Here is a 27,660-nt window from a genome sequence, read left to right as displayed (position 1 = left end):
GAGATGGTATCTCATTGTGGTTTTGATTTGCATTTCTCTAATGACCAGTGATGATGAGCTTTTTTTCATATGTTTGTTTGCCGCATAAATGTCCTCTTTTGAGAAGTGTCTGTTCATATTCTTTGCCCACTTTTTGATGGAGTTGTTTTTTTCTTGTAAATTTGTTTGAGTTCCTTGTAGATTCTGGATATTAGCCCTTTGTCAGATGGATAGATTGCAAAAATTTTCTCCCATTCTGTAGGTTGCCTGTTCACTCTGATGATAGTTTCTTTTGCTGTACAGAAGCTCTTTAGTTTAATTAGATCCCATTTGTCAATTTTGGCTTTTGTTGCCATTGCTTTTGATATTTTAGTCATGAAGTCCTTGCCCATGCCTATGTCCTGAATGGTATTGCCTAGGTTTTCTTCTAGGGTTTTTATGGTTCCAGGTCTCTAATGAGACATAGCTGCTTTTAAGTAAGCTTATAAAACTGTCGTGTTATAAATAGCACTTAATTCTAGGGTAATGTCTGTATTGTCCATCAGTGGATCACATTCACAACATGTTCTCATGAACACAATATAATAAGACCCTAAAAAACTCAACCATGGCTGACGGTAATATGCCATTTTTATGATGAGGAAAACCTGAGATGGAGAGCTAAAGTGACTTGTGTAAGGTCACACAGCAAATTAAAGGCAGAATAATGAATGGAGCCTATCTTCTAACTCACTGCCTGTGTGCTACAATGACTTTTTTCCTCTCCATTGGTGAGGGTATGTCTTGAGTCATTTGAGAATTTTTTTTCTTTAGGATACACTTCAGCTCTATTGTTTTCAGAAACAAATGTCTGAAACATCATGGAAAGTACCTAGTGATGCATCCTGTCTCCCCACCTCAACGCCTATCCCCACCCCCAGTCCCCCATCAATCTTTTAGTGTAATCAGATTAAACATAAATCAGGAAGTGGCTGGACCTGATGGGATTCTGAAAGAGATCCCCATTGGAATGAATATATATGGGAAATTCTTAAATGCCTCTAGATTTGACTTGCGCTAATAAAGGAACCTAAATGGTCCTGCTAAAGTCAATCAAATAAGAAAGATCTACAAAAATTTTTGTGTTCCACATGTTCTAAGATTATATACAGTTTATCTAGGGCCTCTCTCTGGTATTCTGGGGTGTGTGTTTGGGGGATAGGGAGGATGAAAGATTGGAGGGGGTTTGGGGAAGATACAGCCTTGAAAACAAAACCATACAATTGCAAAAAGAATCTACCAGCCCCCGCAGCCCCCCCCGCCCCCCGCAAACAAGGAAAGTTTGACCTCCTTCCTTCCATTGCCTCTTTTGTTTCCAGGTTCTTCTCTTGTGTCTTCCAGTCCTTCTTCCAGGTCCCTTGCTGTCCCAGGACTCCCTTGTGTCCACTCTACCCTCCTGGAAAATTATGTACCTGACCCTGTCCCACCAGAGTCTTCAGTTGAACAGTTTAGGAAATTGACTCCTTTACTTCTTTTCTTCACTTAAAGAAGAAACTAACAGCCAAATATTTAAAACAGAAAATGAACAAACATTAACTGAGAACCTGCACTGAAACTTAAACTGAGAGGGACCTTGAGATCAGTCAGTGGGGCAAATAAGGGCAGGTGACTTTCTGAAGGCCCCACAACTAGTGACCTAGGGCTAGTTTCCTTACTCCCACGTATACGGTAGATGCTGCTTAATGGCAACCCAGTATCTGTTTCTTGAATGAATCACCCATTCAACAAGAGGGAGAAAACAGGTAAAGGCTCCTTGCAACAGCCCTGTCAAGTGCAATGCTTTTCATATACCTTAATTTTATTAAATAAATGAAAAATTTAAGCTGAGAAAAATGCTTTGCTGGTTGTTAATTGAACTCCAGCCATCAAATGAAGATTTTATGGACTTGATGCCACACAGATGAATTCTTGAGAAGTCCAATTCTAAATTGATGCTATTCTTCATCAAGCCTCTAATTGAAAGACAGGGTTGGGCATAGATTGCCTAGTTGTAAGACTGGGCTTTTGCATAGCTACATTCTTAGCTCTGTGACCTTGGGCAAATTATTCAGCATTTGTGAGTTTGTTACTACCTCATGGATTGTTGTGAGGATTAGATGAGATAATGCATGCAATACACACGGTATAGTATTTGGTACATAGTAACCAGTCAATAGTTGATATCTGATATCATCATCATCATCATCATCATCATCCTGATACCAGTTGTTAAAATAAAAATGTTCCCAGTACTTTAGTTTTCAGAAAAAGGACCTATTACAGCAAGGAGCCAATATATGCAGCATGAAGGCTAAATGCACAGGTTAATATTAGAATGACCTGGGTTCAAATATGAGCCTTACCATTTACAAGTTGTGCAAGCCTCCATTAATGAGGATTGGTAATAGTATTTCTCTCCGTAGGGTTAATGAGAAGATTAAGTGAAGTATAGACACATACAAAGCACAATAGGCTGCATTATATGTAACTTGCTATTAGTAGCAGCCTAGGTCTCAAGAGCCTTTTTGGAGGGGATGCCCCAGACTTGGCTTCTGGGAGGGAAGGAGAGACCACCTCCAACACACACTTGGCAAAAGCCTGCAGTAGAGGCTACCCAAAAGCCATGTGTGTGCTCCCTGTGTTTCCTCTCCTGGAGGTTCATTTCCTTTGTTCTCCCATCATTTCCGCTCATTCTTGCCAGTTCAAAGCCTTTTATGGTGACTTGGGGTTTGACCTTTGTGGGTTCAGTTTCCAGGCATTTCCTGTTACCTTTTCTTTCTGTCAGTTTCCTTCTTTATGGACAGTTTGTTTTCTTGTGCTCACCACAGCACAAAGAAGCAGTCTAACACATTTCCATGCCCATAGCAGGGCATCAAAGTGTGGTAGAAACAACCGTGGCCAGGGTATCAGGGCACCTGGGTTTTGATTTTCCTAAGCTTGCCTGGGCACCTCACTTTGGCACTCTGACCCTTAGTTTCCTTGTTTTCACATAGAGAGCATTGGACTAGATCGATGAGTACTCAGAGGCCCCAGATACATGCCTAGTTCCCTGTGTTATGATATGCCTACTTTTATGGTGAGGTCTTTGATCTAATTTCACGTCTACCTATTTTGTATTTAAATAACAGAAGAGCAGATATCAGGTCCTTTTAATGTGTACGCACACACACACACACAAACAGGAGAAATATATGCTAATTTGCTTGACTGTAGTAATTTCACTATAGGTATATAAAAACATCATATTGTATATGTTAAAAATGTACAATAAAAACTACAGCAATCTACTTAAGGCATCCCTTCTAGAGGAGAGGAGCTTTTTAGTAATACCCACCCCATCAAGATTAGGTTATAGAGGAAAAGAAAAAAAAAGAAAGTAATACCCACCCATGGAAGGAGGGGCCAGAGATTGGCCAAAGGGATTGTCCAAAGCAACTCATCTATAGGAGGCCATCCGCCCCTCACAATTTTCCTGCAGCATCAGCTAGAATGCCCTGGCAGGCAGTCCTTGAAAATCCATGGCTTAGGTGTTGCTTAAGATTTTTTAGTTGCCCATCTAGCCCACACAGAGAGGAGTATCCAGCCAGAGAAGAAGCTGTGCTGAGCTGGAGCAGGCAGTGGGGGAATCAGTCAGTTAAAAGGCAACTTAAGCAACTGCTCTGTGAGGTAGTTGGTATCGCTTCTGTTTTACTCATGGGGAGCTGAAACTCAAAAAGGTTTGATGACTTGCCCCAGAGGTTAAGTTTGTGACAGGACATGATTTCAACCGCACGTCCGTAGTGCTTGGCATGCTCAGTGTTGCACTGAATGGAACGAACAAATTGTAGGGTGGCTCTGTTGCTATCTGACTGTATCACCATAGATAAGTAATTTCACTTCTTTAAACCTGTTTCCCCACAACTAAAGTGAGGATGATAATACCTACTGATATGGTTTGACTCTGTGTCCCCATCAAAATCTCACCTTGAATTGTAATAATCCCCACGTGTCTAGGGCAGGACTAGGTGGAGATAACTGAATCATGGCGAAAGTTTCCCCCATGCTGTTCTCATGATAATAAGCGAGTCTCACAAGATCTGATGGCTTTATAAGCATCTGGCATTTCCCCTCCTTGCACTCATTCTCTCTCCTGCTGCTCTGTGAAGAGGTGCCTTCTGGCATGATGATAAGTTTCCTGAGGCCTCCCCAGCCATGTGGAACTGTGAGTCAAGTAAACCTCTTTTTTTTTTTTTTTTTTTTTTTGAGACGGAGTCTGGCTCTGTAGCCCAGGCTGAAGTGCAGTGGCACGATATCGGCTCACTGCAGCCTCTGACCCCCAGACTCAAGCAATTCTTCTGTCTCAGCCTCCTGAGTAGCTGAGATTACAGGCGTGCACCACCACACCCGGCTAATTTTTGTATTTTTAGTAGAGACAGGGTTTCATCATGTTGGTCAGGCTGGTCTCGAACACCTGACCTCGTGATCCACCCGTCTCAGCCTCCCAAAGTGCTGGGATTACAGGCGTGAGCCACTGCGCCCGGCTTTTTTTTTTTTTTTAAATTACCCAGTTTCAGGTATTTCTTCATAGCAGCATGAGAATGGACTAATATACCTACCTTCAAAAATTGTTTTGGCCATAACATGACAACATGCAGATAAATGTGCTTTATGAAGACAATGCTCTACAGGTACAAGGCATAACAGGTTAGAAAGCTAATTTACCATTAGATTTTCTCACTGATCATCTTCTATTAAAAATAGTGAGGTGCTTAAAGTAATGAGACTCTATACATCCCATAGGCCACTAAGCTACTTTCATTTTGAATAGAAAAATAATGACGGTGCTTATAGACATTTCTATCTTTTCTGACATAGTCTGCATGAGAATGAGGTGCTCACCCCTGGAGTAGTTGGTGACTAAGGTGACTTCCAGCTTGGTGACTCCAGAGGAAAGCAAGGCTGTTGCAATAGCCTCAAGGTCAGGTCTTCTGATTCAATTGGCCTTATTTTCACATTGCCTTGCAGAGGGCCTAGTAGGCTCAATGACTGGAAAAATGAATGCAGAATTGTGAGCCAGTTGTCTATTCATGCGATGACCACACGATGGCAGTAAAGTCAGGTGAATTCATTCTCTGCTGCTTTCTCAGTCCTGCCTCTCTGGTCCTTAGATCAAAGAATGTGAACACACTTAATTCCTTGTTTCTGTTTCTTCCAGTTAATGCCTGGGCAACATGGTGAAGCCCCATCTCAACAAAAAATATAAATTTTTATTTATGTTTTTTAATATTTTTTGTTGAGACGGGGCTTCACCATGTTGCCCAGGCTGGTCTCGAATTGCTGGACTCATCTAAGCTGCCCACCTCGGCCTCTTAAAGTGCTGGGATTACAGGTGTGAGCTGCTTGGCCTGACATTAACTGATAGTATTACTATTGTTATTAGTATAGGTTGGACAATATAGAAGGTTTTTTAATAAAGTGAAATGGGTTTCAAACGCAGGAACCAGGAGGAAAACTAGGGACAACTGTAATCCTAGGAGCAATTCCCTGGCGATGCTAGAGTTACAGGGGTGAAAATATATGTTATATCTGTGTTCTATGTCATATGACTTTTTCAAATCATTGTCACCTAGCCTCATCCTGGTGAGCTGTGAGAAATTATGAGAAAGAGACAAATGTATCTTTCAAGTGAAAGCTGCTAGCACTGCATCAAGCACAGTGTAGGTTTCCAATAAATGTGGATTCCTCTTGCTTTTCCTCTAAAAGTTAGACTGATGTGGGCTAATGATATGGTCCTATCCAGTGGTTCTCCATGGAACTGTGTATCAGAATCATCTGGGCCTTCTCCCCAGACATACTAATTTTGTAGATCTGGAGTGGAGCATAGGAATCTGTATTTTACAGCTCTTTCAGACACTTTTGGGAACTTGTTGGACCAGTTGGGAGTGTGTTGAGCTGAGATAAAGAGGATCTGAGAAGTATTAATTATTCTAGGCATGGTGCTAGGTGCTTTGTATGTGTCATCTTTTTGGCCTTCAGAGCTGCTCTGTGAGATAGGTGGTATCACTTCCATTTTACTCACGGAGAAGCTGAAACACAGAAAGGATAAATGGCTTGCCTCACAGGTTCATTTTGTGAAAGGACATGATTTCTAGCACACTTCCCTGTAACTCTCATCCCAGACTCTTCTCCCTGTACCACACTGACTTCCTGAGCACACACAGACCTGGGCTCAGTCTCTATATTTTCTAAGTGGGGACCTTGGTCAGACACTTTATCTGGCTGTTCGATTCTTTCCTCTGTAATAATTCCTGCCTCTGGCTGGGACTTGACGAATGAATAAAACAAATGAAAAATAAATAAATGAGATAATGGATCATAAAATACCTTAAACATGATAAAGTACTAAACTCATATTGGGTGTTATTATTTGTGGCATTTGTCATTACCCAGGAACCTTGGACCTGGAAAAGTCTCTATGGTGTATATCCGTTGGCTGATAAAGCATGGATGGAAATAGCTAATGTTCAAAGCTGGCATTGCTGGTATGGGGCTAATTTAATGGCTAGAATGAGGGAACATGCACTTCTGAGTCCTGAGGTAAGTCAGCTCACTGGGTCTGGCTTTCTAGCATTCTTGAATGTTCAAGGATTATGTCAAAAATTAATAACAGTCACTCAAAAAGCATATTCTGAACATTCACTGTATTCAAGATGCTGAATAAGGCATTGAAAAAACTACAAAGAATTTAAGGATATAGTCTTCAACAAGCCTGTAGTTAATTTGAGGAGACATGATCCATACACACACACATACACAGATGGAATCTAACAAAAGCAGCCATAATGATGTCAATCACAAATGTGTAGTGTCGTCAGAAGGAGTAAATTACTGTTGTTACACTAAGACACACAATGAGAACTCTAGAATCTATCTTCCTTCTCTTTATGTAAGTTCTCATCTAGGTTACTGAAAATAGCCCCTGACTCTCTCTCTCCCTGTTCCACAAAGGTACTGCACATCAACGCCTTGATCTATCTCCCATTCTGTGGACAAACTGACATTTCTAAAATGCAAATCTGATGTCATTATCCTTCTTTAGCAGTGGTTCCCCATTGCCTTCAGGATAAAGTCCAGATTCTTTAGCAAGGCCTACAGGGACTCTGGCTATCACTTCCATCACCACCCTATCTTCTTCTCTTGCCCAGCCTCCTCAAAAATACCATGTTCCTCCACCCCTTTGCAACTTTGCATGTGTTACTCCCTTTGCTGGGAATGCCCTTCTTCCCTTCCTTACCTAGCTAACTTCTTATTTTTCCCTGAAAACTCCCCAGCTCCTTTCAACTGGATTTGATATCTCTCACCTATATCCTTGTGGCAGTCCATATCGGAGCACTTTTCACACTAATAGTCTATTTCCTTGTCCCGTTTCTGCTTCTGGCTCCCTTTCACTCATCTAGTTTGTTGATCTTACCTATGAGAAAACAATATGTTTACAGAGCTTACTATAGTGACTGGCATATAGAAACATTTAACCAATATTAGCTATTACTATTCCAGTAACTGACTTATTTAGCTGAGAAAGTTCAAGTGGAAGCAAGCAGAGGGCTACTGAGCAGATGTTAGGGGAGAGGAACCAATTTCCTAGAGACTAGGTGTCCTCAAGAGCTAGCGCTGCATCAAATACATCCAATATTTGGTCAGATGGGTTTTAACCCATCTCCTTGAGGAGAGCGCCCAAAGCTCTTCTGAGAATCTGCTCCAGGTGTAGCTGACAGGCTGTATAAAAGGCAACACGGGGTGACCCAGAAGTGTTTTTCAGAGGCAGCTAAAGGTAAATCTGGAGAAAGACCTAGAAGCACAATTTAACTCGGCCTGAGACATGGAAGATGAGCAGAGTAGCTAAAACTCAGGATAGCTATATGAAAAGTGATATAAATAAGCAATACAGGTTGGCAAAACATGAGGAAAGGTCGGAAGCTAATGCTCAATAGTGGCGAGGAAGATTTTAATAGAAGGACTCAATTTGTTCGGCAGAAGTGTGTGAGAGAGAAAAGAAAAATCAGCCAAATCAGGGCATTTCTGTCATCATGAGGACTTGGCTCTTCTTTGAGTACTCCCATGGACTTTCTAGCAAGTGTCCTGGTCTTCCCTTACCCTTTGGAACATTGGGTTGAACCGTGATGAAGTTGAAAACCCAGAATGTCCTACCCCTCCAGCAGACCTGACTGGACCAAAAAGTCAGTGGCTACTCACAATAACATATTTACCTGAACAACTGAAGTTTTCAGTGGGTTGTTTTTTATTCTTCTTCTCTGGCAAAGGAGCCTGGCAGGCTTCTGGAATCTTCAGTAGGTTCTGGGCCTCCAATCTGGGCTGCTGTTGACACTCACGCCCAGCTTGGAGAGTGAGAAGAGAGATGTTCTCATAGCTTTGGCTGTCTTTTTACTGGGGGCCGGGGTGGGGGTGGTAGGGTGTTTGGCAATTGCTCTTGAATTCGTTGGCTTTGCTTTATCTTTGTGGATTATTCATCTGTGTTTGCTGAACCTAGCAGAGAAAGTTCTCTGTTCATTTAGCTTGGCTGCATTAAAAATGTTTTTATGTTGCTACCTATAAAGACCCTAAAGTCAGCAGTATGTCTCTGAATAGATGGGACCACCAGCTCCTTCCAAACCCCTACTTTTCTTGCTAACATAAAATTCAGGTCTTCATGGCAAAAATATGTTGAGTCAGCAAATAGCAACCACCCCTCCCTTACCCTACCATGTGTACCAAACAGTAGTTTGGGAGATGGGTTGTTACCTGGTTTCATGACTTTAGATGGTGCCACAATGATGAGAAGAACAACTGGCTTTCCTGAACTGTGTTTATTATTTCCTGAACTTGTTTATTATTTCCTGAACTTGTTTTATTATTTTCAGAAAAAATAATACCCTCAATAGGAAGAGGTCTGTAAAAGCTTAACCCTCCCCAGCCATCAGTCTCCATGTGCCATGATCTCTATGTCTAGTGTTCTAATCTTCCACCCACCCCATTGATTCTCCTTTAGTCTCTTTCTCTTCTTTGATTTCTCTCTATTCCTTCCCCTCACACCCTACTCTATCAAATTCCAAAGGATTCCTAGGTGCTTCTCTGTAGCTGAGGGTTTTGTCCTCAGGGCCACTATAGGCTACCTGGCTTGATATGTGGAAGCCTGTGAAAGCCATCAAGGCCCCCAGGTCACTCCCAAGCAGATTTCTCTGTATATCTGTCCTGTTCCTCTACACTGGGTGGTGAAGTTGAGGATGATATGCAGGTTCCCATTTTAGGTTCTTCTCATCCTTGGTGTCATTCCTTCCCTTCTTTTGCCTATCTAAGGCCAGGGCAGTGTCTCTTAAACTTCCTGATTATTGGAGTATATTAGATGAAAAAACAAATGCTAATATTGTTCTCTTTGCCCCTTACCTGAAACACCCTCCAGTCTTCTAATTCCAATAATTCCTAGAATTTGGATCTTATCTTTCTGGTGGAATACAATCTACACCCTTGAACTATTCACATGGTCCAAATGGATTTTTCCCTTCTTGCCTGACCCTGAAACTCCAAACTACTTCACAATTCTTACCCCATCTTCATGAGCCTCTCCCCTGCCACACCAATATCCAACACTTCTTACCATAATCCGGGGTCCTAGCATGCTTGTTTTTTCCTTCTACAGTAGCAGCTCTCAGAACATGACTGTTGGCAACACTTGTGTGAAATTAAATCTTCATGTATCTGAAGGTTCCATTACATTTCATCTAGCCCTATTCAGTTTTGGAGGTGTTAGTTGTCATTATGGGCTTGCTATATCCCTGCTTCCCTGACTCTTCCTCCAACCTTTCAGGAGCCTGGAATTTCATCAGATGATTCTCTGAAAGAGAAGACTCAACTCACTCGAAAGACAGACTTACCTCATTCTCTTTTTATGCCCTTTCTTTTCAACATTGTTTCCTTCTTCCTCCAAAGAGAACTCCTTTTTTGGATTCACTCTCTAGCATTCTTGGCTTCTAAGCTGGCATTCTGCACATGCTCCCTGAATGGGGGAGCCACTCTATCAGATTCTGACTCACTCCGGTCCATAATTTTGATGCCCACAGCAATGCTAGGTCCCACCACAAGCATTGGTTTGGGGCTAACTCCCCATAGCTCATCATGACCCATTGACAGCTAGCCAGACACCACAACCCTGAAGGGCATAGGACTGCGGCTCTAGGGAGGGTGGTCAGTTTAAGTGGCCGCCAGTGACAATTTATCTCTAAACAGTGAGCTGTAAAACATAACATCATGCTGAATCAAAGGAAACAGAGTCAAATTCCAAACCAATTTGATGTGCAACTTGGAATAAAAGCAACGTGTCTTGATTTAAATGTCAGGCCCACTGCTGAGTGATGATTTAATAACTTGTATGAGAGATTCTGTCACAGCAAATTCAACACTGGAATTCAGTGACTCACAGATAGAGTGTTAGAAATGATACAGAAGAGCACAAAAAGGAATAGGCTTATCTCAGGGCTCATCCAGAAGCTTTGCATAAAGCTCATTTGCAGTTAGAACCTCTTTTCTCCCCCTATCCTGCCACCGATCCTTCTCTTCACAGACACCCATGCATGGATATAGAGAAAATTTCTAGGCGTGATGTCATCTCCCTGCAGTATCTTCTAAGGATACAGACTTTTAAACAATTCTAGCATGGAAGTAGAGTCAGTGCATTTAATCTGAAGGCAAGGAAGCAGTTAGTTTGGTGTTTCTCAAGGGACTTTAAGGACGCATCTGGTCCTAATGTGACGTCTTTAGCCAGGTACTTAATTATTTTTCCACATTTTAAGGGTTAAAGAGCTGAGACCTGGTGGAGTTAAAACATTTATTCAAATATTTATCCTGTCTCCTTACTCCCAGGGAATCAGTGCTTCCTCCTCAATACTTTGTGAGATCTCTCCCCTTGAGCTTCCCTTGCCTTCCATGGGGTAACATACCAGAATGCTCAAGATTGACCATGCCTCAGTCCCAGTCTGCTTCCCAGGTCAAGAAGGAACCATGCATGGCCGTTCTTAAGGGAGGAAATTCCATTCTGTTGGGCTAATCTTTTAGTCATCAAGATTTATTTTGAATAGAATTTAAAGTATAAATATCTGGTGTTTGTCTACATGAGGATTGCTCAACCTAGACAATATTGACACTTTTTGGCCAGATCATTTTTTGTTGTGGAGAACTGTTCTATGTATTGTTGGATGTGTAGCAGTGTCCGTGACCTCTGGTAACTCTCTCTGCCTATATCCTCCATTTGCCTCCAATCTATTTGACACAGACCTTTCAGGTTAATATTTCCAGGCAATACCTCTAACTTAGTGGTTCTCAATAGAAAGCAACCTCCCCTCACACCAGGGGACATTTGGCAATGTCTGGTGACATTTTTGGTTTTCACAACTTGGTGGGGAGGAAGAATAAGTTGCTATAGACATATAGTGGGTAGAAGCCAGGGTGTTACAGCGTACAGGAAAACCGCCCCCTGCCCCCGCCCCCACACCAAATAAATGTCCAACCCAAAATGTCAATAGCCACAAGGTTGAGAAACCTTGCTCTAGCATATCGTTCCCTGCTCAGAAACTTTCCATTGTTTCACACTGCTTGTAGGAAAGATGACAGATTTCGTGGCCTCTCCTGGTGTAGATTCAGTCTATTATTTTGTCAACTATAGCTCCTTTTTGGAAACAGCTCTGAATGTTATGCTTTCTCTGAAACATGTCATGTGCTTTCTCACTCACATAACTTTGCTCACGCCAACCACTCCCTCTGCCTAGAATGCCCACTTCCTACTACTAAAGCCAAGTTGAAATGTAGCATCTACAAAGGCTTACCTGAGCTCAAATTTTCCCAGCTGCAAATAATTCCTCGTTCCCTGGACATTCCTATAGTATTTTACAAATATATCTCTTAAAGCACTTATCGTATTCATACTACAATAGAAAATATGAACTGGAAGGGGCTTTTAGAATTCTCTTCAGTAAATCCTTCCACTAAAAGTAAAGGAAACTGAGGTCCAGAAAGGTGAAGTAATTGGCTGAAGGCATTGTATATTCTCGCAAGACTTGGACTGTAGTAATTTGTGTTCTTGGTTTCATTCTCCTAGCATGGTTGAAATGGATAATCATGAACTTTGAGTTAGGTCTGGCAGTCAAACTGCAATTCTGACACTTATAAGTGGGCCAAGTTATTTACCTTTCTGAAACTCAGTTCCCTGAGCAGTAAATGGAAATAATCATGGCTGTTATGAGAATTAAATGAGATTGTGTATTAAAAATGCCTAGCATATTGTCGGTACTCAATACATGTTTGTCAGATGAAAATAAGGATCAATAGTAGTTTAAATAATGGGATTTGGGAATGGATGATGGTCCGTAGGACTTCACTAAAAGGCAACAAGAGGCAAAATATGGCAACTCATTGCCACCTGCTCCCTACTTTTGCACCCTTCCATAGACGATTTCCTCAGTGGGCCATCAGATCAGCATGCAAGTTTTCTATGAAGTAACTGAGTGCTGACAGTGGCTTTCCAAATGGTAAGGTAGTTCTTAAAAGGTCTGCTTTTTCTTTTTCTTTTACAGTGCCAATGATATAATCTCTTTTTTTCCTCCGGTAGATAACAGGTAGAGTTGTGGGGAGGGATGTGGATGGAAGATATATTTCCCCTCTTTCTCCTTAGTTTCCTTTATGACAGCAGTCTGGGGCTTAGATGCCTTCAGAGGTCTAACAGGAATTTCTGTAAGAGGGAATTCACAAGGCACTTGGGGTGGCAATAGGAGCACTTTAGTGTTGGCTCCTAGCTCAGTGATACCTGGTTCTGACTTCAGTGAGGTTTATTGTGGCCTTTCTAGCTAGCTCTTCACTCTGGAGCTGACCACTCTTGTCAGTTTTCTTCCTGCCTAGGGCTTTGGGCTAATGGCATGCTATGCATTTATTCTCTTCATTCAGAGAAATGAGTCTTTCCCTGATCCCATGGGGCATGTACCTAATAGAAATATCCTTGCTACTTAAATGAGGGGATGACCTGACAAGCAGCTGAAGGAACAGAATGAGAGTTCTGATGCCTTGTCTAGGCTAGATTTGGAATAAGCTGGGGAGGATGAAGTTGCTTGACAATGGGCCCACCTCAGAGCTGGCTCCTGTCTGCTCTGCCAGGTGACTACAGGAGATTTTTGTTGAAGGGGGTTAGAAGAGAAGCTCAGGTGAGTCTACTACAACTTGACTTAGGAGACCCCACTCCTTAGGGCTTACAGGTCAAGGGCCCTGTAAGAGAAAAATGCTTTTGGGTGTGATGAAAAAAAACTGCAGAGGGCAGAGCACTGAATTGGGAGTAAAGACACTTGGTCTGGATTTCTGCCTCTACCTCTCTGCTTCTGAGAGAGTTCCCAGGGCTATCACCGGAGCCTCATATTATAGTTTGTGAAGTAGGTGCAATAAAGTCTGCAGTCTTCTTCCCATTGATGGCAGAAGTTGAAGGTTTTCCAGTCTCTGGAGTTTTCACTCTGTGAATTCCAAAACATTTTTCAAACCTTCCTACTTTGTGTATGTGAACCAGGGAGTGCGTGTGTGCGTGACAGTGTGTGTGTTTGTGTGTGTGTGTCTAGGGGGAGGAGCAACAAGGAGGGGATACAGCTCTACAGGCTGCTTGTCTCTATATGGTATTCTTCAGTTTACTGTCTTGAGAGTCCACCATTGTTGTTCACGTTTAAACTACTTTGGAGATAGTTGAGCTCCTTTCTCAAAGGAGGCTTCTCTTTCAAATTTGCTCTTTCTAAGCCTTCAGAGGCACTATTTTCATAGCTGCTGTAATTGGGCTTTCACCATGATTTTGGGTGGGACCACAGGAGTTCAGGAACTTTAGACTGCCCAGGTCTATTGGTAAAGTACTATTTCCTCTGAAGGACTGTAACACTTGACACTGGTCATAAGAGGGGATAAGGGATCCATTCACCCATTCAAGTAGAGAGGAAGGATACATGGTATTGCGAGAGCCTCTGATGAGGGAAGTTGACTTAGGAAGGTCAGAGAAAACTTCACTAAAGAATTAATGATTATGTTTAGTTCTGAGGAATTATTAAATATTGACTAAGTAAAGAAAGTAGTGGAAAGTATATGCGTACATGTGCACATGCAGTAAATGTTTTAGGCAAAGGAAACAGAATGTGCATAAGCCTTAAGGTACAAGGGATCAGGGCACATTCCAGAAAGAAATAAAATACTATATTCGCTGGTTTTTCAACTTTAATTCAAAATTTAAGCCATAGTTTTAGGTGTTAAGGGTTGAAAATGCCAATGTACTCAGCTTTGAAGTACTGTTAGGCTAAATCACACATACTGAAATGGTACCCACTGTGGATAGAGCACATGAAAGCATAATCACGAAAAGAAACAAATGCATCTGTACTATTGAGCCAACAATCTGGAAGAGAGGAATGGGCAGATAAAAAAATGTGAAATGTAGATCTTTCTCCCAATATTTTGTCCAGCAGGTACATCTGTCTATGGAGTATACGGATACATTCCGGGAGGGCTACTTGGTTGAGGTGACATGAGCCCAATGGAGTGAATCAAGGGAGGGCTTCAAGCAGGTGCCAAGTTCTGGATAGTGTTCTGAGGAAGCTATAAATTGGTGAATAAGAGGAGAGAAGATGTTTCTGGCAGGAGAAACAGCATGAGACATGACTTGGTGGTAGACTATTTTATTTCTGAGATGGGAAATGTGGGGATAAATTAGGCTGGCCTGAATGGGAAAGCGAAGCAGCCAAGCTTGGGCGCATCTTAGACTCTTTCTAGGAGACACCAACTAATCAATTAAAAGTAGTAAAATTAAGGTTCACCAGGTAGTATGTGAAAATAAATAATTAGTTATTTGAATTTAGCCTTTAAAAAAATAAATTGTCATACAGATCAATCTTGACATCCTCCACTGACTGTAGTCAGGATTAACTTTCTTCAAGATTTAGATAGAGAGAGATAGGTGAAAGTTGCTGCCTATCTCTCTTCTCAGGGCCTCTCTGCAATTTTGTATCACTGGGACCCTACCATAATTTCTTGAGTCCTGTTTGCTTAAGCACTTTATTTTAGCAGTTAGCCACTTTGATACCTTGTAAAGTAATAGCTCTTATTTTTCTAGGCATTGACATTTTCTGAAGGATGGCTGAAAAGTCACAAATCTTTCAGACAAAGGAACCTGTCTCTGATGGAATAGCAGGTGGCGGGGTGGATGTTTTTGAGCAGGTGACCTTTCCCATTACCTTTTAAAGAGAAAACTACCCACTTCAAAGCTTGGCTTTGATTCCAATGCATATTTCTTTCCTGGGTGTTGAAAGGCTAGGTTAGGATAGAGACATGATGTAAGAGGGAGTTGATTTTATTTTACCTGTCTAATCCCCTGATGATGCAGGCAGCCCATGTACAGTATTCTATCACTGTGGTTCAAAGTGTGGAGTTTTGAAGTTATGATGAGTCAGCATTTGTATCTTTACCACTTGCCGGCTGTGTGGTTTTCAGTTGCCTCATCTTCTGTAGCTGTGTGTGCCTCAGTTGCTTCGTCCTTTGTAAAACAGGGATAATAAGAGTACCTATCTCATATAATTACTGTAATGATCAATGAGGTATATGTTTAAAGAGCTTAGCATAATGCTTGACATCTTATCAAGTTGTTCTTGTCATCATTGTCATTAGCATTGCCACCCATACCACCCCCAGGCTCCTACTCTAACAAAAAAATAAAATCTTACAACCTCTTGCTGAAGCAAAGATCAGCAGTCAGCACAGAAGGAAAGAAGAAAATAGGAAGCCCAGGGACATTCGCTGTTTCCTATTCTCACCCTAACCATAGCATCCCAAAGAGAATGTATAAAAACTGTACTTTCTGGAATCATTTCTATAGTTCATTACCAAAGAGAAAATATGAAAAGACAACCCAATCCTCATTCTCTGTCCCTGTTCTCACAGGTACCTGTCGGCTTGGCTGGGCCTATTACTGTGCTGGAGGTGGAGCAGCTGCAGCCATGTTGATCTGCACCTGGCTCTCTTGCTTTGCTGGAAGAAACCCCAAGCCTGTCATATTGGTGGAGAGCATCATGAGGAATACCAATTCTTATGCTATGGAGCTTGACCATTGCCTCAAACCTTGAGCTTTGAAAGAAGATTGGAGAGGGTGGGAAAGGGGAGGAGGGAGCCCTGAAAAGAGGTACTAAGGATTAGGCCATTTGTCATCTGACTGTCATTAGCATAGCCTAGTGTTTTCATGCTTTTTAAACTAATTGTCGTTCATTTTCACTTATCTTTAAGCCAGTAGGTCACTGGCTGTTTATAAAATTCATCAGAGGAAACATTCTCAGACATTTACCCAACTGGCAAGTCATGCTAACCCGAAGACCCAAAGTACCCCTTTATGCAAAATAGGATCCAAAGCTAAGGCTGGGTAAGAATAGTTGTGCAGGGAGGGAGCACGAGGTGGGCAGAGCTGGTTCCTACCACTCCATTCACACAGTTCATCAGTTCATTCCCAGGTATTTATTGTCACCCCCAAACATCTCTGGAGTACTACTGCTCAATTTTTGTGTCGTTATCAGGAGTATACCTTGGCTCTTCCTTTTTTTCTCCTGCTTCCCCCCCAACCTTGTGGGGAAGCTTCAGGGGGGCAGGGGAGGGTGATTCCCAGTGGTGGGGAAAACATTAATCAAGGATACTTGCATTTAGCCTGGAGCCCCTTCCTCATTATGCTTTAGAATATTCATAGGAGTTCAATTTGTATTCTGGCTGGGTGATGAGCAAAAAAAATATATAGTAGCAAATATTCTCTCATCCTTTAGAGATAAAGAAATGGTGTTCATCAAATGTACTGAGAACAGACTAGCATTTGTGGGGCACTCAATAAATTTAAATTCATGGTGACAGTGACAAGGATGCTTCTGCTAGATACTTATTGAAATTTCTATCAGAGATCATTTTTATTGACTAGGAAATCCACAGTGGCCTTTTACCCCCTATAGTCACTCCTAATGTGACATAAGTTCATCTGCCTGTTTCAAAGACTGTTCATCAAATGATCTCTCCTCCATCTGGGGCAAGTTAGCCACAAAAGAACACAGCACTGATGTCACCTAGGGCTGATGTATTTTTAGGCCTGGACTCCATCCCATCTGTGCTCAAGGTTGATGGATGGTGTAGAAGAACTTGCTGTCTCCTGGGGGCAGACTTTGTCTCACTCCTCCCCCCCAGTTAATTCAGGCCAGCTCTATTGTTCCATAACTACAGCTATTGTTCCGTAACTACAGCTTTAGGGAATGGGGAGGGCCCGTGATTCAAAAGGCCAGCTCATCTGTTTCTATTCTTAATAATTCCAGCATGGTTTTGGTACAGCACTACCTAGAGGGATAGAAAATAGAAAAAAAACTGGCTTCGTAAGTTATATGCTATCTCATGAGAGGTCAGAGTTCTTATATTGGCTTTACATAGGTAAGTGAATTTAAATGCTTCCTCCATCTATAGTTGATTCATTCATTGAGTCACTCATTTAGAAAACATTTCTTGAGCATCTTACTGTATGACAGATTCTGTGCTAAGTTCTGGGGATAAAAGGACAAAGACAGTTTTTCACCTTAAAAGGGATAGTGGTGAGGTATTGAGAGACATGTCAATAAGTACTCGTGAGTGTATTTAGTGCTAGAAAAGTGAAGAAGAGTAGCTAAAGGATCACAGAGAAGCCATTAAACCAACTTGGCATGAAAGGGTTCATGGGAAAGCATCCTAGCAAAGAAGATGGGTCCGAGAGATGAATAGCAGGAGCTTTGTTAGAAAAGGTAAAGAGTACACGAGACAAGCAATGATGGCACCCAAGTCATGGAGACAGCATTAGAATGACGTATGGGTGTAAAAAGAGAGGTGGCAAAAGCTGAAGTTGAAAAGGGAAGCAGTAGCCAGATTCTGTGGGACCTTTTACTCCAGAATAAGGCGTTTGAATTTTATCCTAAAGAAGAGTCATTGAAAGGGAAGTGACCTGAACAAACTTGTAACTTTCAAAGATAAGTTTGGCTAAAGTGAGGAGAATGAAAGAAAAGACGAGGAGAACTAGAGATATTTCAATAATCTAGGTATAAAATGGTCAAGGCCTGGAGGAAGGTAGTGATTGTGAGGCTGGAGCAGATGGATGAATTTGAAAGAAGATATTTAGGAAGTACATGCCACAGGATTTATTGTCTAATGGATATGTGTAGGTATTGGCAAGTGAAAATTTTGGGATGACCACTCCGGTATGTGGGCGACTCCTATCATCAAGATGGCAAATGCAAGAGGAATAACAGGTGGTAGGGAACTGGTGATTGAATTCATGTCAAGTATTATATCCCTCATGGAACTGCATTAAGTGTTTAAGGTAAGGCCAACTTGAACATACCTCACTGGGAAGGAAGCAATGTAATGTGTTTGCAGCATCTCCTTTCTTTAAGAAAGATGACGAAGAACAGCTAAAACAAAAATGCAACTAGCTTAAACCTCAGTTTTATTGTGTAGACACAATAATGTGACCTTAATTTAGGAGGGCCCACTGTATAGAGAATATGTCAAATATTTGAGAAAAGGCAGATAGCTCACTTCAGAAAAGGTAGTTGGATCAGGTGATCTCTCTTTTCAGGCTAGGCAACCTGCTGGAATTCTGTAGGATAGACTTTGTCAAAGTGAGTGTATAAGTCAGAATCCTGCCAAGTATACTCAAGGAGTTTAGCTGAGATGAGCTTAGTGAAGGGACAATTTATGATGGCGTGTGCAGGGTTAAGGGAACTTACCAGTGATTGTGAGGCATAGAAAGACTATGAACAGTGAGGGGCTGTTATTATTATTACTCCTAACACTGAAAGGACAAAGGGAAGAAACAGTGTTATTGGCACCCAGTAAGCACTGCACATGTACAAGAGGGGCTGCCTCACAGGAGCTGTTGCTTCAGGTAGCACAATGTAGTCTCTGCCCAAATGCAGTAAGGAGGGAGAGAGGGGAATGAACACCCATATCTCACTCTCTTTCCACTCTTTGATAGGAGATCAAAGACCCAGCCAAATGGCAGCTGGCAAAGAAGCCTGTTGCAATAGCCCATTGAGGTCAGACTCCTTTGGCATAGAGCATGGCAGGGAAGGGTGGAGAATGAAGCTTGGGATTGGGGTTATGAGGGGCCAATGGGAAATAACATTTCAGTGAGTGCTCTTAGCCACCAGACAATGCCATTGCCTTATGCACTGCTTCCCAGGAAGTATATGCTTTGCTTTCCTCCATGGCCCAGATGCTTAAACACACTGTGAAGTAATTGGACCCTGGAAGGGAGACTGAAGAGGAAGGGGTTAATTTGAAAGAACACTTTAAATAACTATCACCTTGGAGGAGTTAGTTGCAGGTGAAGTAAGTTGGAATGTTTTCTCCTCTTTTCCAATGAAAGGAAACTGGATTTAAAAGATATATATATTTTTTTTTTTCTGTGAAGAAACCAGGTCTTCAGGGGCTTATATTCAAAGAGGGATCTAGCCCCATGTTCAATTCGAATTAAAATTCCTCCTTGCCTATGTCTGGTTTCTTTCCTGCTTCCTGCCAGGCCTTGTTTTTACATAGACGCCTGACAAGACTTGGTTCTTTTCCCCATGGCCTGGAGCAAACTTAGAAGCTAAATCTGCGTCTTGGGCTGCTATTGTACAGAAAGGAAGGAGAGTCCATGGGTCAGGTGGAGGCTGAATGAATGAGGTGAGAACCTAAGAGACTCTGCAGTTTGTCCCATGCCTAGCTGGCTGTCATGTTCCTTACCTGGGCATGCAGGCCGAGTGCCTAACTATGGGCCCATTCTGACCCTGGAACCACTTAGATCTTGGGAAGGGGTGAGAGGTAGGAGGTGATTCATCTGGGCTAACTCACAGTCCATTTAGTATTTCATAAGAGCCCGTTTTGCAAGATACTCCTTTCAGACAATAATCTCAGATGGGCAACAACTTCCCAATTGGCATGCTTTTGTGTCTAGAGGATTGAAATTTCTACACCTGGGCTAGCAAGTGTTAAGTCACTAGGGTATGTCTTCAGTGGTGCTGTCTCTCTAATGTCACACCTCATTACCTCTGCTCTCAGAGGAGTAGCTTCCTTCATTCACTTACAGCTGCTAGTGACTTCCAGGCAGTGGGTTCTGCCTTGCAGGAGCGAGCGTGTGACCTGAGCCAAGATGGAAAGGATCTGGTCTCTGGGAAAGGAGTTCTGGCTTATGCAAGAGTAGATGGCAATACGAAGTCTTGGCTGGATGAGGGAAAACCCTGTGAGGATGAGGGAATGAGGAAGCTTCTGGGAAGCAGAGGCTTTATAAATTTGTCAAACAAATTGTACTAAGGAAAGGTCTAGCTCCTTCAATATATGATGGGGATACTTTCTTCTGAGTCTGGTATTCACTCTCTGTAGAAACATTCATATTAATTTAAAGTAGTTTCAAGATGGTATTTGGTCCCTAGGAAGCCCAGTGATGGGAAAAATGGAACTTTCAAGAAAACTAATACTGAATATATTTTGTAAAGGATGGAAGGCATCCTACTTGTTGGCTTGAGGGGAAAGGTGTGCTATTTCTAGAACTCACAATCAATCTCCAGCCATACCCAGTAAAGCTTTCTTAGTAGACAGCAGTCAGGGCTCTTCCAAAGAATCATAGCTACCTTGTGTCCTTGGTTAAAGAGTATTTTCTGAGCTGCAGTGAGGCTGGAGTTGAAAGATACTTATTACTGGCCTCTCTCTCAGATGTAGAGAAATGCATTTTAAGCTTCATTTTTTCATCTACTTCTGAGACTTGGCTCTCCCAGGGAGATCTCCCAGATCTCTTCTCTAAACTCGTCAAACCCCCACTGAGTCCTCAAAGCTAACAGCAAATAAACAGTTGCTATGTGTGCACACAAATAATTTAGATTTTCATTATACAGAGCTGCTGATATGTTAGGAGGCAGAAGTAGGGGGAGACAAAACGCTAGGTTTTGATGGCAATGCCGTATTCTTCTCCTTCCTCCCCTTCCAGAAACGAGGCCTAGAGAACAGTACTTGGGAGTCAGGGGGTGGTGGGGGTGGGGGGTATCAGGGCCAGCCAGCATCCACATTGGCAGGACCCTGATGTTGCCTGCCTTTCATGTAGTGTCTCTGCTACATGAAAGAGACATTAGAAGAGGTGGTAGAAACTACAGATGAGAATCAAAGCTGGTAGAAAGTTCAAGAGGGACAAAGGGTAAATAAAGAGGTAAATATCAGAACCACTCCAGAGAAACAGTGTCTCCTCCCACTGTGGCTTATTAGAATTTCATTTGGGACACTTCGACTTTCTTTCGAAGATATCTCAGTATCTTCTGCACTAAAATATTGCCCTCCTAGGCAACATGGTAAAGTGAAATCGGTCCACGATTTGTAGTCGGACAAATCAAGGTTTGAATCTCAGCTCAAACATTTATTAGCTGTGTGTCCTTGGGCAAGGCAGTTAACTGAGCTTACTAACATTCTAAGATAACACTGGCTATTGACTCCACAATTCTCAGCAACTATAGAAGGAGTTAATCATTCGGTGGCCCCATTCATTTTAATTTGCATTGATTATTCTAATGTAGTGATTTTTAATCCTGGTCGACATTAGAATCTCCTGGGAAGCTTTTAAAAAATTTTCATGCTTTTGTCCATCCCAGTTCAACTGAGTCAGAATCTGTAGATGCCACTACACCATACCACCCTCTCTTTATTTTTGCTATCATCTACTGACCTCCTAGTCATCCCTCATTCATAAGGACTTTAGCACCTGGCTCAGTCTCTTCTCTATTTTTATTTCTTTCATCCTTTTAGAAATTTCAACATCATGTGAACCACTCTTCCAATTTACTGGCCTCTAAACTCTTTGACTTCTTTACCTCCAATAATATTTTTTTTCTACCCAACCTTTGTAGCTCCCACTCTTGACATCAACAGTAAACACACAATCACTAAAGTCCTGATGTCAAATCTCCCATTCCTGACCAACACTTCTTATTCTTTCATCTCAAGTTTTTTAACATCCCAACTCTACCAACTATTTGACCCCATCCTAGTTACACAACTAGAGTCCCTAGTTTATCATTGTAATCACCCCTTCCATAAATGTTCCACTCTTTTCCCCTCTTTAATTCTGCCATATATTTATCAAAAAAAAAAAAACCCAGCCCTGGTTAAACGTAATAATTTCCCTGCTCTATGCTTGCACCAAGTTCTCAACTATTTAGAGAGAAAAACTAGCTACCCTTGCACCTTTTCCTTGTCTATTCTCACCCCCTTGGTGAGTTCATTCAATCTCATGGCTTTACATGTTATCTATACCCTTGCTACACAAAGGGTGGGCTATGGTCCAAAAGTGTCAGTATCACATTGAGAATGTATTAGAAATTTAGAATCTTGGCTCCACTTCAGACCTACTGAATCAGAATCTGCATTTTAACAAGATCCCTAAGTGATTCATTTGCATTGAAGTTTGAGACGCACTGATCTGCATCAATGGTTATCATCTCCTATTGCAAACCAGAATCAACTATGATTTTCTAGTGCCAATATCTACTTTCAGAAGCTCTAATTTAATTGGTCTAGGGTAGGGCCTGGATATATATAAATTTTGTAAGCCATCATGTGATTTTAATGTTCAGCCTAGACTGATAACCACTGACTTAAGTACTGATGACTCCCAAGTTAATATCTCTAGGCCAAACGTCTCTGAACTTCAGGCTCAAATGTTCAACTACTTACTCCATGTCTCTACTTGAATGTCTAGTAGACTTGACAGAGTGTACATATCCATAACCAAGATCCAAATCTTCCAATTCTAAACCCGTTCCTTGTAATCATCCGCATCTTACTAACTAAAGGGCACTATACTTACCGGGTTTCCCCTTCTACCTCCTTGGGTGGCCCTTCTCATCCTTTTTTGGATCATCTGTCTATGTTCAACCTCCCAGTGTTGAAATGATCCAGGGTACATAGCTCCTCTCGATATCTAGAATCTCCCCAGGTGATCTCATTTACATGCTGATGATGCTCTGATTTAAACATAGTCGTGTTGCTCAAATTTAACCTGTGCAACAGGAAATTATTAGTTTTCTCCTCCAACCCCACCAGCGCTTCTGCCAAAATCTGGGAATAATCTCTGATGTTTTTCCTTCCCTGGGCTGCTACCTCCAATCCATGTGCAAATCTTAACAAGTCTACTTCCAAAATATATTCCTTATATACACACTTCTCTTATCTCTACTATTACAACTCTAAGACATCAATGACAAAAAAGTTTTAGCAAACTGAGACTAAAAAGGCATATTCTGGCCAGGTGCAGTGGCTCACGCCTGTAATCCCAGCACTTTGGGAGGCTGAGGTGGGTGGATCATGAGGTCAGGAGATTGAGACCATCCTGGCTAACACGGTGAAACCCCGTCTCTACTAAAAATACAAAAAATTAGCCGGGCATGGTAGTGGGCGCCTGTAGTCCCAGCTACTCGGGAGGCTGAGGCAGGAGAATGGTGTGAACCCGGGAGGTGGAGCTTGCAGTGAGCCGAGATCACGCCACTGCACTCCAGCCTTGGTGACAGAGCGAGACTCCGTCTCAAAAAAAAAAAAAAAAAAAAAAAAAAAATTAAAAAAGGAATATTCTACCCTGGTAACAGATATCTATCAAGCCTCTAGCAAACATTGTACTAAATAAAAAAAAAAATTAGAAGCATTCTAGTTTAAAACAGAAAAAAAGGACAAAGATATTGCAGCTCACAATTGCAACAAAAAATATAGGGTACCTAAGACTAAATCTTACAAAAGATGCAGAAAAGTTATAAAGCAACATGGGAAAAGACAAAATGGATTCATAAATAGGTTTCATGAATGGAAAGACTTGAGATCTTTTTTAAAGCATGTCAGGTTTTTTTCAGAATGAATTTATAAATTCAATGCCGTTCCAATAAATATTCTATCTTTTTTTAGTGTAAATTTACATGCTCATCTTCACATTTGTGTTCAGATATCAAGACTTAATGCTATAATGATTAACAAGTGTGGTAGTGACACAGATGAACAAATGGATAAATGGAACAGAATAGAGGATCAAGAAACACACTCATGATTATAAGGAAACTAGATAGATATGATAGAAATAGCATTATTAATCAATGAGGGAAGGATAGACAAATTCAATAAATGATAATATTTCGGAAATGAAATTATATCCCTAAAACACTCTATCTATAAGAATCTTAATTCCAGATGGATTAATGACCTAAATGTGAAACAATTCAAACTTTGAAAAGATAATTTAGAAAAAATATTGTTTTGACTTTAATATAGAAAGGAACTTCTAAAAAAGACACAAAAAGCACAGCCCATAAATCAAAAGAATGATACACTTGACTAAATTAAAATTTGAAAACGTCTGTTTAATGAAAAGGTCAGCTTGACTTTTCTGGTCCCCTTCTGTTGGGAGTGGGCCGTGTGACTAGTTGTAGCTAGTGGGTTGTGAGCAGCAGTGATGTGTGCCACTTCCAAGCTGGATTATTAGTATTTGCCAGTGTGAGTCCTTCTAGAGATCTCCTTTCCCTCTCCCACGGTGACACAAAGTACTCTTGTTGAAAACAGCCTGGATCCTGGAGTGAGGAAGCACTCCCAGCCAACTAATGGTGCACCTGTGATCAAAAAGATACATTTGCTACTTTAAAAAGCCTCATTAATGAACAGTATCATAAGCAAAATGAAAGGGTAAGCCTCAGACTGGGAGAAAATATTTGTAAAGGTAAAGCTAATGAAGGATTAATATGAAAACAATTTAAAGAGCTACAAATCAATAAGGAAAACATAAATAACTCAATAAAAATAAAACACAGGCAGAGGGTATGATTGAGTAATTAACTTAGGAGGAAACTCGATAGGATGCTTAAATACCTAAACTCAGGGAAATACATATTAAAGTAACAAGAAGATACAATTTGTATCCGTAAATTTGGTAAAAATGTAAAAGCCCATTTATAGCAAGTGTTGGAAAGAAATAAGAACTGTCATCATTGCTGGCTCAAATATAAATTGGCATAGACACTTTGGAGAAGAATTTGTCAATATCTTGGAAAGATGAAGATCTAGGTGTATATGTAATTTCACCTCTATGAATTTGCTGTGGAGAAAGTCTAGCACAACAGCAGACAAAGACATTTACAGTGATGACTGTCAATGTCATTGATATCTGGAATAGAAAATGTCAAATATTTACCAGTGGGAGAATAGAAAAATAAATTTGATATATTTATTTAATGGAAGTTATAATGAATGACTTGGAGTCACATGTGTGAATCCATCTAAAAATCATAATGTTGAGTGAGTAAAGCAAGTTGCAGAATGGCTTCAGAGTATACCTTTTCCATAAAGTTTGAAAACATGTAAAACAATACTACATATTTGTTATGGAATATATTTTTGTTCATCAATTATTCATGCCGCCTCACACTACATCTTTTGGAAGAGTATAGTTTCCCAGTCTATTGGTGCCTTGGCCATGAGATTCACTTTGTCCAGTAGAGTATTTGGGTAGAACCGATAATGTAAGAATTCTGAATCAAGGCCTTAAGAAGCATCATATTTTTGTTTTGTTTCTTTTGGAGTTTCTGACCTCCACAATAAGAAGCACATGTCACTTGAGACTATCCCTTCAGTTTCAGCCTCAGAATGAAAATGCATGAATGATTGCTGCCCTAGCTGACATAGAGACCTGGGAACAAGAGAGTAAATGCTTGTTGTTGTATGATACTAGGTTTGAAATACATGAAAAACTGAACTATGCAATGTTCATATGCCAGAACATATGTAACGTATGTGTATGTAATACAAACAGGAATAATAAACAGTAAATAATAAAATAATAAACAACACATTCAGGAGAGTGGTTATTTTTGAGGAAGGAAACAAGGAATCCTTATCCTTCTTTATTCTGTTTTATTTTTCTTCATAGCACATTTATTTATTGTTTCTCTCTCCCTCCCACTAAAATGTAAATTCTACAAAACCAAGCAATGAGCCTTATTTGTTGACTGCTCTGGTGCAGGCATCCTACTGGCACACAATAGGCACTCAGTTAACATTTGTTGAAAGAATGAGACTGTTTATTCATCTGTAGTAGGGACAATACTAATGGTCATGAAGGATTATACTGAGGGTTAAACAAGATTATACCTGAGAATATGCATCGTATTGAACCTGGCATCTACGCACTCAATTATGTCAGCCTTTTTTCTTTTTCTTTTTCTATTCTGGATATGTGGTTTCTCTGTTGAACTATCTCAATAATGTACAGAGCACTTTGTAATGTGTAAGGGGTAGACAAGAAACTGTTTCTTAACTGTGCAGTCTCTAACAAGATATTTAACCTCTGTGTTCCTGATCTGTAGCCTGAGGATAATAATACCCATCTCATATGTTGGTTGAGAGTATTAAATACTGTAATGATATGAAGCACTGAGCATGGGGCCTGACACATAGTAAATGCTCAATAAACATTAGTTATTTATTATTACTACTACAAAACAGACAGTTGCCTATGTGGTATCAGTTCAGGAGTATTTGGCAGGCTGCTTTACTAAAATAATATCTTCCACGCCAGCTTGTCATTTCCATCTCTACTTTTACTATTATGGAGTTATTCTTTTGGTTTATGCCTTGTTCATTCCAGCTACTTCTTACAAGCTTCATTGGGAATATGCTCCCAATAGTTTCTTGTGCTTAATGTTATGTGATGTCTTATTTTCCTCTACTCCTGGACAGATGGGCAACATAAGGACTCCAGGGAAAGGTTTGGGAAGACAAGTAAAGAAACGCATTCCAGAGGCAACCTTGAGCTATTTGTCCCTTTTCCTTAAGGATGGCCCTGTTCAGAATTGCCTGTAATCATCAGTCTGTGTCTCAGCAGGAGCTAACTCTCTAGCTTCTGCTCCTTATGATATAGGTGAGAGATTAGTAATCTTTGAGAACTGCTTTCTCTTAGGGTTCTAAAGTGTTCCATGTTCTGAGGACTATCTCTTGCTGTACTATCTTTTATGTTGCATCACCTCTCCCACTTGTTGGGGACTTGCCAGCCGAAACCATACCCAAACTCACTATCTAGGTGCTATTGTCAAGACTTCTTCTTGGGCCAGGGGATATTATCCTTAGCTCTCCTGATTATAAGGCTGCATTATTTAGCGCATACCGTAATTGATGGCTATGTACTTAGGAATCCTTGAAGTATATTTGAAAATAATTGTGATCGATATGCAAACATGTACAAAAATTTCTGAAAATGCCCATAACTTGTTGGCTTTTTAAAAAACAACCTTCTTAACATATACTTTATACATCATAAAATTTACCTGTTTTAAGCATACGATCAATTTATTCTCAGTGTATTCATAGAGTTGTGCAAGCATCACCACAATCCAGTTTTAAAACATTTATGATTGGCTTCTGAATGTATTCCTTATACCAATAATCAGTAATCTTGTTGGAAATCCTGGAAAATGTCTAAAATTTAACTACATTGTTTTATGGAATAAGTGGCCTCCAACAAAACGATACAAATAAATTTCCATAGTATCAATACAATTTCACCATCAATCTTTTCATACAATTAAAATG

General features: G+C 40.8%; 1 protein-coding gene across 2 annotated transcripts in view; it reads left to right on the top strand.

Annotated features, from left to right (window-relative positions):
- The window catches only part of LHFPL1 (LHFPL tetraspan subfamily member 1), a 54,492-nt gene extending 32,308 nt beyond the window's left edge, over positions 1 to 22,184 (top strand). Inside the window, exon 4 of one of the 2 annotated variants that reach the window (XM_004064731.5) lies at positions 15,973 to 22,184. In XM_004064731.5, the coding sequence (XP_004064779.1) occupies positions 15,973 to 16,154 (182 nt within the window). In that variant the 3' untranslated portion in view covers positions 16,155 to 22,184. The remainder of the gene's footprint in view (positions 1 to 15,972) is intronic. The other variant, XM_055375959.2, reaches the window with a different exon arrangement.
- The last annotated feature ends 5,476 nt before the right edge of the window (positions 22,185 to 27,660 follow it).

This window comes from Gorilla gorilla, chromosome X (genome assembly GCF_029281585.2).
Source record: "Gorilla gorilla gorilla isolate KB3781 chromosome X, NHGRI_mGorGor1-v2.1_pri, whole genome shotgun sequence".
In the NCBI taxonomy this organism is placed as follows: Eukaryota; Metazoa; Chordata; class Mammalia; order Primates; family Hominidae; genus Gorilla; species Gorilla gorilla.
Note: the sequence above shows the minus strand (reverse complement) of the source record. Positions and strands in the feature narration are given on the sequence as shown.